The sequence below is a fragment of the Symphalangus syndactylus genome, chromosome 3 (assembly GCF_028878055.3).
Source record: "Symphalangus syndactylus isolate Jambi chromosome 3, NHGRI_mSymSyn1-v2.1_pri, whole genome shotgun sequence".
Lineage (NCBI taxonomy): Eukaryota > Metazoa > Chordata > Mammalia > Primates > Hylobatidae > Symphalangus > Symphalangus syndactylus.
This window is the reverse complement of record NC_072425.2, coordinates 40,107,334-40,120,018: the sequence shown is the minus strand read 5'-3', so window position 1 is coordinate 40,120,018 and position 12,685 is coordinate 40,107,334. Positions and strand designations below refer to the sequence as shown.

The following is a 12,685-nucleotide window of genomic DNA, read 5'->3' as shown; positions in this document are numbered from 1 at the left end:
AAGTTGCCTAACTTTTCTGAGCCTTGGTGCCATCTGCAAAATGGACACGATGAGACCCACTCAGGTTTGTCATGTGGAGTATACAGGGAAATGGGTGACACTGTCTGAACCAAAGCAGCTTCTCAGAAGACATTCACTCCCTTTTTCTTTTCCTTTCAAGGGTTGTGCTTTGGTCAAAATTATCAACTTTCCACACACTGACTGGACAAACAAGTGCATTTATTGATCTTCTCCCATTTATCTCACAGAAATAGGAAGTTAGACAATGAGTAACTTGTGATCAAAGGGATTTGGAGGTGTTCTATTGAAAGAAGCAGATGGTCCTTGCTTGTCCCGGACCAGGAGCAAGCAGGGCACAAGAAACAGCTGCCAAGAAAAACGTGTATTGTTCACTTGGAGAGTTTCCACCACATCAACAATGGGAACATCACCTGCTTCCAGTTTTCTTTTTTTTTTAATGCCAGAAAAAAAAAAAAAACCAGGGCCAGTGATGTAAGTGAAAACAGCTGTAACCAAACCCTGAGTTTAGAGGCAGCCTCCCCTGTTACAGACCCTGCTTTTCTTTCTCTAAGGCTAGAAATGAACAAGGGACAGAGGGCTGGGAGGGGATCTGCAGAGCAATGCAAGGCATGTCAATGTCAGGGAACAGGGCCCTAGAGAAATAGCTACGGACTTGCAAAACAGTTTCTCTTTCTCATTCTCCCCCTAGAAGAACCCCAGTTGGTCCAGCTTCTCTACCTAGTAAAAAAGGTCACCAGTCTTCATAACCAGGGTAACAAATGGCAAGCTGAAAGAAGGCTTCTCCTCTGGAAAGGGAACCCAAAAGTCAAACCTCATCAGTCAGAAACACGTGAGCAGAATTCAAAGAAAGAAAGTAGAACAGGACAGGAAGAAATACACTAACGTATCAATAGTGTCTGATCTCAGCATTTTTGTATTTTCCAAGTGTTCTGCATTTTCCACAATGAACATGCAATACTTTCATTGTTAGAATACATAAAGTTCATTTTTGATATTTGAAAAAATGATGCAAGCACCAAAAAATGGGTAGGTTAGATTCAAGCACCAAAAAAAGAAAAATGGATTAGAGAAATAGCTAAAAATAAGGTTGGACCAAGTCTGAGACAATTTCCCCACAAATTATTATTTTCCAATGTCCTACACATTAAAGTCTGTATTGTTTGTGACCACTGCCCCATGGCTCAGCTTCTTATGCAGGGGGACACCAGACAGCTCCTCACTTCCAAGTCTAATTTGAGACAAGGCTGGGAGCCAGAAAGGTGGAGTGCGCACTGGCTGGGCGTCAGAGCTAACTGCTTTTCCAAGTGCCTACAAGCCCTCTGATCCTGGGACAGAGATTACTCTGATACATTTGTCAACATGTGGACCTAAAAGGCAAACTCAACTTAATGTTCATTAAGAGACCATATTCCCATAGTTGAACCTCAGAAGCCAGATGCTTTCAAGGGAAAGGGCTGAATTAGGGGTACCACGTTATTCCTGTTAGTTAGCAAGCATGTGTGTTGGTAAAATGATTGGCCTTGCTACTGAAGAAGCAATATGGAGAAATTGCTGGTCAGACAAAAGCAGTGCACGGGCGGTGACAGAGATAATTCTCCTCTTTACAAATGTATGATTACCTAGGGGCAAAGAGAAAAAATGGAGAAGGTTCTAAACTAGATATCCAACTGTTAGCCACTAACCAATTAACTCTGAGATATCTATGAGTTTTAGGTTTATTTCTAAAATAAGGAAATCAAAACATTATTTTTTACATCACTTACACTTCAAAAATTGATATTACATCCCATGTGATATTCAAATCAAAAGGACCTCTTGCCAAACTCAGGAATGAAAAAACTGATACAGTGGATGATCCGCTTTCTGGTACTGGAAAGACACAACTTACCTCCTGGGCCAGAGTCCCAAGACTATGCAGCAATGTTTTTGTGGCTTCAGCCAGCTCCTTGCTCGGGAGGGGAGATGTAGAGTTTAGTGTTCTCTGTAATGAGAAAGAAAACTTTATTTCTGAGTTCAAATGTAAACCTGAAATCCGTATTGGAAATAAACACGTGAATTAAAACTGTTCACAATCTTGAGTTTAACAAACAAGAAACCGACTCCTAACCAAAACTAAAGACACTACAATTATTTCTAACTGTAAGTTTGCATTCTGTTTATTTTCAAACTCATTCTTTGATTAATGGTTTTAAATGAAGTAGGAATATTGTACTTAAAACTAGTTAATATGCAATAGATAAAAAGGATCTCATGTGGGCTGGGGGGATGTGTCCAATACAACTCTGACCGCAAATTCCCAAATCTGTCTGTGTCTGCAAGATGGGGAATAGGGGAATGGCTCTGAGAAACAAGTTAATGCTGGCTCACAAGAAAGGAAGAAAATACAAAGTTTAAAGCTGTCAAAAATAGGGAAAGATGGAATTCTGTCACTCTGTTCAAGTCAGCACTGTTTCTAACACTGGAAATTTAACGTAGAACGTTTATTTTCACATCGAGTTTTAGTCAAATCTTTATATGTACCAATTCATATACTTAATTGCTGTTATATGTCACCTAACTGCACAGCAGATATAGGACAATAATTCATTAGAACAGGGAAAAGATAAATTAGGGCAGAAAGCATAAGCTAAAGGAAAAAAAAGAACAATAATTTACAGACTATGAAGTCAGAATTGCTATAGCTGAGGAGCCTCAAGTTGGGTTCTGAGTGTTCAGGCTTCCAAAGAGAAAAAGACATGAGGTCAGTTTCATCATTCTTATTTGTCAAGTAGGAAAAAAGTATCCAGGGAAAATCCACCTTTCTTGATGTTTCTATGAGCATTGTTTTATTCAATATCGTATCAGACATCTCTGAAGTTTAGAGAAGATTGGGCTATTTCGACATTTGTTATATCAGAGACTGCTGTGAAATTATAATGTAGACTACACAAGAAAATGTGTAGAAGTGGCTGGGACTCACTATCTCTGAGAAATAGCAGCCTGGGATGTTTTCTTTTAAAGAGAATTCCAAATGCAGAAGGGATTGAGTATCATTCTGATCATCACAATATCCAAGCATAATCCTGAATGTGCATTTCTGAGGAAACCTGCCTAAAGGTTCTATGAAAGAATTTGTCCAGCTGATTCATCTCTTCTGGAACGGGTTCTTCACCAGAGTCCTGTATTCCCACATTCACAGTCCTCAAAGGGACCTACGTGGTCTCCCTTAAATGCCAGACTCAGGTAGGCCTCTGTGATACGCAGAGGTGTTCATGATTGTTCCTCCCATAGAGAGTAATTCATGAGCAAAAACAGGTGAGGTGTTTTGTTTTTACTTTCTCTCTTTGGGTTCACTTTATAACTAAAGGTTAACACACTAGAAGCCGAACCTACGGAGAACTTGCCTGGAAAACTATTACAAACACAAACTGAGAGATCTTAATTGAAAGCTATAGGAGGTAAAGTGTTTTTGTGTTTAACATTAGGCCTACGAGATGACAGATGTTCAAGACTGTACAGCAAAAACAAAACAAACCCAGGACAAAACAAGAAACACCAGATTCACGTAACATAAATTTAAGAAAAACTTAAAAATGTGGTAGTTAATCCACTTCTTTTATAAAGACTGAATGGAAATAAGATTGTTAGGATTCTTGTCACTCACTGTCCCCCGCCACCCTGTGCCCCAGTTCTCCAGTCATGGGAACCTGGGGTAGCTACAGAACCCTGGGCAAATGACTCAAATTCCCCATCCTTCCATTTTCTCAACTATGCAGCAAAGTTTAAAATGCTGTGCACATATCACAGAGTTTTTATAAGCACTAAAACTAGAGGATATGTACCAAGCCCCTCGCACAGTGCCTGGCACATGGTAAGTCCTCACAATTGTCAACAATGTCATCCCCTGCCTTTTCCTTCCCTTGCATGAAAGTTTACTGCCAAAACTGGAGGGCTTTGTCTGCAAACAGGGTTTTCAACTTCTTAAAAAGACAAACATCCTTTCTCTGTTTCTCGGCAAGGTCTTGAACTTTTTCTTCTATTGAAATGTCCTTCCTCTGCTAGGCAGAGAGCTAGAGCTATCATCACACAGCATATCGGCCACACTCCAATGTGCTGTCTCTAATGGTATAATTACTCCCCACCACAAGGTGAAGACATCCTCATCCTAATTCCTGAAGGCTTAGGATAAAATGCTTTTCTCCCTTTCTAACCCTTTTCTTTTACTGAGCATTTGCCAAACTGCAAAATAAAAGATAATACTAAGTGGATGAAACATACATGATATGCATAATAGGTTGTGCATAGATATACTATATGCATCCATGTATGTATTTATGTATATGTCTATATGTATAGACATATATACACACATATATCTTACACATATTAACTGGCCTCAAAGTTGACATTTAAGTAGAAAAACCTGAAGGAAAACTCATTCCCTATGGTAGGTATGTGTATACTTATATGCGCACACACACAGACATATACATCCTTATCTTAATGTATATTCATTATGTACCTTCTCTTTAAAGCAGATGATGTTTTTACAGCAGTGGTATAGCTTCCCTTGTAATTAAATGTAATTATCCAAAAGAAGTGATTTTATTTTAAAAATATATTAACTAAAAATGGTACCAGCTGCACTTGAATATGACCAAAATCATGGCAGAATTGTAAATGACCGAGATTCACTAACACTGTGAGGTTTGGGGAGCTACTGTATCAGAATCACCTGTGGTGCTTGTTAAATATGCAGATTCAGGCTGGGCATGGTGGCTCACACCTGTAATCCCAACACTTTGGGAAACCAAAGTGGGTGGATCACCTGAGGTCAGGAGTTCAAGATGAGCCTGGCCAACATGGCGAAACCCCACCTCTACTAAAAGTACAAAAATTAGGCAGGCGTGGTGGCATGTGCTTGTAATCCCAGCTACTAGGGAGGCTGAGGCAGGAAAATTGCTTGAACCTGGGAGGCGGAGGTTGCAGTGAGCCCAGATGGCGCCAATACACTCCGGCCTGGGCATCAGAGTGAGACTCGGTCTCAGAAAAATAAATAAAATGCAGATTCTCAGGCACATGACACCTACTGGATGAGAAGTTTAAGAGTGTGATCCAGGAATCCTCAGGAGATCCTTCTGAGCACTGAGGTTTGAGAACCAGCACCATGTTCACAAAGCCTCCCTTCCCAGTATGCTTTGCGCCAACGTGCTTGGTGGTATATTCTGTGTCTGGTCCACATACTGCAATCTGCTTCAGACTCTGAAGCAGTGAAGAGGCCACTCAGTTCACCTGGCGCTGAGTAGGACCCAAGATGGTGCCAAACACATGGGGTGCCAGGTTTGTCACACCAATTAGATACAGTAGTCACCAAGTGCAGATGTTTCTAAAAACCCCAAACCCAACATTCACCCACTGTCACCATTACCAGCACCCTCCTGAAGGGTACAAATCAGTGAATGGGTCTGTTGTTTTTATAATATGTCTTCTCCAACTGAATGAATTTACATCTTCAAGGGCAATAGTTTTTCCAACATCTTTAGGATTTTGAGTTTAAATTTCTTAACTCTGGAGCAAGCTTATTCTCCTTGTCTTAAAAGCCCCACACTTCAGCAAAACTCCAGGCACACAGCAGGGCCTACAGCATGACTGTTTAACCCAGGAATGTAGTTGACCAGGAATGTAAAAATGGGTCCTTGTTAAATTTGCTGTGGGCATCAGACCTTTACATCAATGCCGTATCTTACAATATGACCATCTTATCAGTAGTTCGTATGTTGGGTTTCATTCCTTGTTTAATTTGACTGTTTTTGGTTTTGGTCTCTAACAGAAACATTGGCTGAACCCACCCGTAAGTAATAAGGTAGAACAGTCAATGCCATTGTTAGAATCCTTTTTAAACTAGTTCTTTATTCGAGATTCAGTGCTCAGTATTCACGAATAATATTGGCAATCTGTAGTCAATACAAACAAATTTCCATTTTCAAAGGAATATTGGTTGGAGTTACACAATCAGGCATGGATTGACATCACAGGGTTAACAAAACACACACGATTCAAATTCAACATCAAGTTTAAAGCGTGGATTATCCAGATATTTAGCTCATGACTTAATTTTACTTTTCTGTGCATCCAAACATACCACAATCTGAAAAAACAAGCCAAAGACTAGAAACGTGGATTTTTAAAAGTTTAGTATAAAAATAGAATACTACGGCAAAAATTAACCAGATTCCACATGTATCAACATTGATAAATCTCAAGAACATAATTCTGAAAGAAGTGGCAGGCCAATATGCACACTTACGCAATGTGAATACATTTAGGCCAGTACCAAATATCGTTATTCATAGAATGTAAGTATACATGATATAGAGGATTAAAATATCCAACTGCAAGACAAGAGTTATCTTTAAGAGCTAGGGAAACAGAGGTGGCATCAGCTGTACCTGTAATGTTTTATTTCTTAAATAGAACCTGGAGTCAGCATGGCAAAATGATGGATGATGGTACAGGAGTGTTCTTTTTGTTTGTTTGTTTGTTTTGAGACAGAGTCTCACTCTGTCACCCAGGCTAGAGTGCAGTCGTGTGACCTCAGCTCACTGCAACCTCCCTCACCCGGGTTCAAGCAATTCTCCTGTCTCGGTCTCGCATGTAGCTGGGATTACAGGTGCACGCCACCATGCCTGGCTGATTTTTGTATTTTTAGTAGAGGCAGTATCTTACCATATTGGCCAAGCTGGTCTCCAATTCCTGACTTCCAGTGATCTGGCTGCCTCAGCCTCCCAAAGTGCTGGGATTGCAGGCGTGAGCCATCACACCCAGCCAGGAGTGTTCTTTATGTTATTCTCTGTACCTTTTATCATGTTGAAACTATTTCATAATTTTCTTTTTAATTCAATGAAAAGATAAAAGAGGAAGCACAGTTGAGCAGGAAGAAAGGGTAAAGAATCTATGTTGGCCTGAGCACGTATCAGATCTAACAGACAGATAACTTCCTTGAATAAAATTAACCCCAGGAAAGAACTCATGCCTTGAAACTAGACCACAAAATACGGTCCGAGAATCATGTGTCTGCACCTGCTATTAACTGCGGTCTCCTGCTCACGCTTACTTGACGAAGGCAGACAAAACTTGCCAAATCCTATTTCCAAAGAGCTTCAGGAAACAATTCACAGCTTGGAATTCCTACTATTATTTTTCTAACCAAAAACATTCTCTTGGCTATGAACTCATATAGGTCTCCATTGCACCCAGGAGGCAAGTGACTTTCTTATACGAAGTCAAGGAAATGGGAAAAAGAAGGAAAATAAAATCTTTAGTGAGGGACTATATTTTCTGAGCTAACAGGAATTCATGTATGACTCAATATTTTCAGATCATAACTGTAATGTCATTACAAGAAGAATGCACAAATGCTTACTGTTATTATTCGAAAGCTCCCACCCACTTCTGCAAAATGTGTTAATCACAACATACAACGTTTCCTAAAAGCATGACATTCTGCGACACTGGCCCCAGAAAGACAAAGGCTATTGTGCCCCATTCTTTCTGGGTCTAAGAGATGGCTTCATTATACTCTTTCCATCCTCATAAACTTACGAGTTAAGTCGAGAAGGACTGAAAAAATTTTTAAAGGCTATAAGCTGGCAAAGTCAATTTGGCTTTAATCTTTGAGATGGTGTCTTATTTCAACTCAGTATGTAGCACAGTTCTGGGCACTTAACAATTAGACACCCAGTAAGTGTTTCTAGAAGAAAAACGAAAAGAAAGGGAGAAGTACATGAGCAGATGAGAGACGGACTACTGTGAGTTCTGCTCCAAATGCCATTCACATTCACAGAAACGCTCTGTTTTGTATTCACCTCATCAAGTCACTCAGCCTGTGGAGCCTTTAAGGGCCCCCCTTACTCTGAGAATGAGGCCCCATATCCTCACATGGCTCGTGAAGAAAGACCTGCCTCAGCCGACCTTTGCCCACCCTCGGCAGGCATCACATCTCATCATTCCTTCTCCCGTCAAACTCCCCACAGCTATATCTGCTCCATGCTGAACTATCTCAATCAGGTAGAGTTCCCCTAAATGCCACCTTCTCTTCCCTCTCCTCTCTGGACCAATGCATATACTATGTCCTCTACTTGGAACACTCTACTCCCTGTTCTTTACCTGGCTGACATCCATTCTTTAGGTCCCCACTTAGAGGATGCTCCTTTCCTGACTGGAAAGACCACAGTAGGAGCCCCCATCAGGGCCTGTATCACACTCAGCAGAGCATCTCCTGCTCCATACAGCAGCTGCTTCTTTCCTGGTCTGTCCCACCCATTCCCCAACCAGGACAGAAACAGAGAGAGCTGGACCTTGCACATGACTGCCTCCCTGGCCCAGAGCATGGCACTGATTAGGGCTCAGTAAATGTTTGCTAAATGAATGAATGCATTTGTTAATCCATTATCACTACATGAAACGAACACTGGAAGATAATATTACTAATGCATTAGCAGTCACAGCCAAATAGAAGTAGAAAACACATCTGTGCAATTAAAATGCAACTGAAAATATTTTCAACTTATAAAAATCTCATCTACATCCAAATTTTTCAGGAATTCTATGACAAAATGAGACGTGGGTATACATATATTGGAATAGTATTTTCAACACAATACATGATTTTGTTTTCCTCCTGGGAACGCATGTTACAATGTGTTCACTGAAACATTTCAAATGTCCTTTAAATATCTTCATAAAGTAGACATAAATCTCTACTTCACTTTGCCCATATGCAAAATCCAGCTTAGGCTGGGATTAGTATGTTTTAGTTCAAACTGAAAACAAGTAAACCACAAATCAAAGGCTATCACCACCCAGAAGTAATCGCTATCTCTTTCTGGTGATTTCTATGACAGTAAAGATTTCCTCTGGGAAACATTTTAATATTTTTTATTGAAATACGAAATTATAAAACTACATTTCTAAGGAACATTCTAATCTTTTAAAAAATAATTCAACAATCTAAATATTAACTTTTAAATTAGATGTGTTTAACGCATTCAAACGCTTCATTTTTTGCTGTTTCTAAACATAGTTAAATACATCTACTACCACATAATTCAGAGGAAAAAATTAAACCTGTATCTTAGATCTGGCAACAACTTTCAATGAAGAAATAGTAGGACTAAGGTGAAAATGTCTGTATAAATGGAGTTGGGCAGTCATATTAATACACTGCTATATCTACCAGCTAGTGCTCTTCTTTTCCCATAAGAATTAGGTGAACATAGAGTCTGAAGAGTAAATCTACACAGTGTGTCATTCCACCAATTACCAACCCATGAGGATTGTGGCTGCTTGCTGGGAGAAAGCAAGTAAACAGGTGGGCAGTAAAATCACACAAAGCCAAACAAAATCTGATACTTTCCAACAATGTCCGGGTTCCAGACAGGAGAACACGAAGAGCAAGTGTTCTCTTGTGCAAAAACCCACACGGACGCTTTAAGGACTGCATGTAACAAGTTGAAGCAAGCATCTAACCCTAAAAAGCCATGAGGCTGAAGATAACAATGAGCCTCAACCGTATTCTGGGCCCTTGTCTAAGAGTCAAGAAGAAGCTAAATAAAGACCCCTCAAGACAAGGATGACTTTGTTCACCCCTTATCCATCTGCTTCTTCAATCTATACACAGCCCAGCTGTGACATTACTTGTCTTCTGGGAGCCTCAGGGCACCCTCACTTTACCTTCTTTCTCTCATGAACCAAGATCCACTTGGTGGCAATGTGCTGGGCACACTGGAAGACATGTGGACAGTTTCTGTGGAACCACTGGTTCCACAAAAACAACTTCTTCTTTTTCCCACGTTATTGAGATGGAGATAAATCTGCATGCCTGGACTTCCAACCTTAAGGATCAGACACTATTTTCACATCACTGAGGCAACGGTGAGTCAAGGATAGAGCCCAAACCTAGCTCATTCAACCCCACTTTCCTCCCACTACAGCCCACAGTGTCCGTGTTGGCAAAGACTGCTGTGAGGGAGCTGGTCGAGAGGTCATCAGTGAAACTGGACAGCTCTCACTCTGTAGACCCAGGACCTACAAAGAATTCCTCAAATTCCCAGACTCAGCCTTCAGCCTGGATCTCAGTGCCCACCAGAATGAAAGCTCCAAGTGCATCACATCTGTCTTGTTGGTGGTCGAACTTCAGTGCCTAGAACAGTGCTGGTATAAAGCAGACATACAAAACACTTGATGGATTTTTTTCAATGAATGTCTCATACCTTGTTCAGAGATGTTCTGCTCCCAAAGTCACCTCTGTTTGGTTTGTACATTAAAAACCCTAATAGGTAATGCTATTATGCTTTAGAGTCACTTTCCAAATATGGGCAAGAAAAAGCAGAGAGCTGAAGAGGGGTCAATAAAAGCCAAAGGCACTGAGGGAACACTTCAAATATATGATAAACTATTCCTTCCAATCAAGAAAGCTGTAGCAGACAGAATATCCCCTGCAAAGACGTCCACACCCTAACCCTGGAGTCTGTGAGTATGTACATTTCATGGCAAATGCACTGTGTAGATATAATTAAAGTTACGAGCCTCAAAATAAGGAGATTATCCTGGATTATGTGAATGGGCCCAAACTAAACACCTGAGCCCTTAAAAGTAAAGAACTTTCTCTGACTGGAGACAGATGTGACAGGAGGCGTCAGAGATTTAAAGTGTGAGAGATACTCAACCCACTTGTGGGAGAGGGGTCACACGAAAAGCATAAGAAGGAATGATGGCAACCTTTAGGAGCAAAAACCAGCCCCTGCTGACAGCCAGCAAGGAAATGGACTTCAGTCCTACAACAGCACGGGACTGAATTCAGCTGATATCCTGGCAGAGCTCCAAAGCAGATTCATCTTCAGAGCCCCATCCACCCCCCAAAAAACACAGCCCCACAAACAGCTTGATATCAGCCTTGTGAGATTCTAAGGAGTAGACCCAGGTAAGCTCTGCTGTACCCTGACTTCTGGCCTTATGAAATAATAAGTGTATGTGGTTATAAACTGCTAAGTATTTGGTGACTTGTTACAGTAGCAATAAACAAAAAAAGTAAAATCAGAAGCAAATCAATCTCTCTGGCCAAAATTTGCTGGTCCACTACTATGGCTCCTTCCTGCAGTCCAAAACAGATTGGAGGCTTCTGTGAGACAGGAGAGCGGCCCTGTCCTCGCTCTGGGAAAGGTACATGCTGCTTTAGGAAAGACCCAAGAGAAAATTAAGAAAAGTTCACCTGCCCAGCACACCCTATAGCAAAATACACCTTGCTGAGCAGCAAGACAAAAGAAGCCCCTGCCAGGTGGCCCTGAGCTCCTTCTAGAAGTTGTTAACTCAACAGTACAAATACAACGAGGGCACACCGTAACAAGTCTCCCTCATGACTAAGTGCATTTATCCCACAGATAATATTTCATATATACACCCACCTTTGTTCTCATCAAAAGGATCTCTTTTGAGTTGAGTCCAGCTCCTAGAAAATACCTGATACATAATAAGAACTCAATAAATATTGCTCAATGCATGAGTAAGATTTTTAAGTAAAAAGCAGAGAACACCTAATGGAAACTGCTCTTAACCCCAGGGAACTTTAAAAACACAACAGCGTTCTGACATCCAGTATTAATTTTCACACAAGGTACGGACTGAGGCATAAATAAGAATCTTTGGGTGGAAAGCCTTGACGATATCTGAGCAAGAATGCAGTTTTTCACTGAAATACTTGCCAGGACCACTTTGCTTGGTATGAGTTCTAACATTGATCTACAGAAGAAAACTTCTTTTTTTTTTTTTTTTTTTTTTTTTGAGGCAGAGTCTCATTCTGTCACCCAGGCTGGAATGCAATGGAGCGATCTCAGCTCACTGCAACCTCCACCTCCTGGGTTCAAGCGATTCTTGTGCCTCAGCCTCTTGAGTAGCTGGGATTACAGGTGTGCGCCACCACACCTGCCTGGCAAATATGTGTATTTTTAGTAGAGAGGGGGTTTCACCACGTTGGCCAGGCTGGTCTTGAACTCCTGGCCTCAAGTGATTCACCCGCCTCGGCCCCCGCAACGTGCTGGGATTACAACAGATGTGAGCCACTGTGCCTGGCTGAAAACTTCTATTTTGATGCAATTGTTTTCAAGGACATAACTTCTATTACTCATGTCAATTAAATTATCAACTTCTATTTATTGAGCACCTATTGTGTGCCAGGCCCCATGCCAGGCTCTTCATATGTATAACCAGTAATCACAACAAAGGGTCAAATATATTATGTGTACGTAGAAGAAGAGAAAACTGAGGCTTACAGGGACTAAATAATTTATCCAACATCAATGCTGGTAAAATATTCAAATGCAATATTCAAACCCAGACCCAGCTGACCCTCCCACACTGCCACACTTTCCCCATGTTGCCAAAACACTGCTTTCCAGAGCACCCAGATTCTGAAGGATGCCCAGGAGAAACTCACAATACCCTTGGCTGGAAACAGGGAAACACGCACACACAAAAGAAGGAGAAATGTTTCAAAATATGTCTCTCGTGAAATTCCACTTTTGGTACAGAAGCACACATTGAAAGAAGAGTTTCTCTCCCCATCATGTTGGGCTTTGTATCTGGTTGCTGCTACTGCTGCACTTCTTGGCACAGTTAACGGCCCACGTGC

The 12,685-nt window shown here is 41.0% G+C and overlaps 1 protein-coding gene across 1 annotated transcript in view; it reads right to left on the bottom strand.

Annotated features, from left to right (window-relative positions):
- Positions 1-12,685, bottom strand: part of ABCA1 (ATP binding cassette subfamily A member 1) — a 147,696-nt gene that overhangs the window by 62,711 nt on the left and 72,300 nt on the right. The window contains exon 8 of the mRNA XM_055271609.2: positions 1,910-2,002. Coding sequence (XP_055127584.1) covers positions 1,910-2,002 — 93 coding nt within the window. The remainder of the gene's footprint in view (positions 1-1,909; positions 2,003-12,685) is intronic.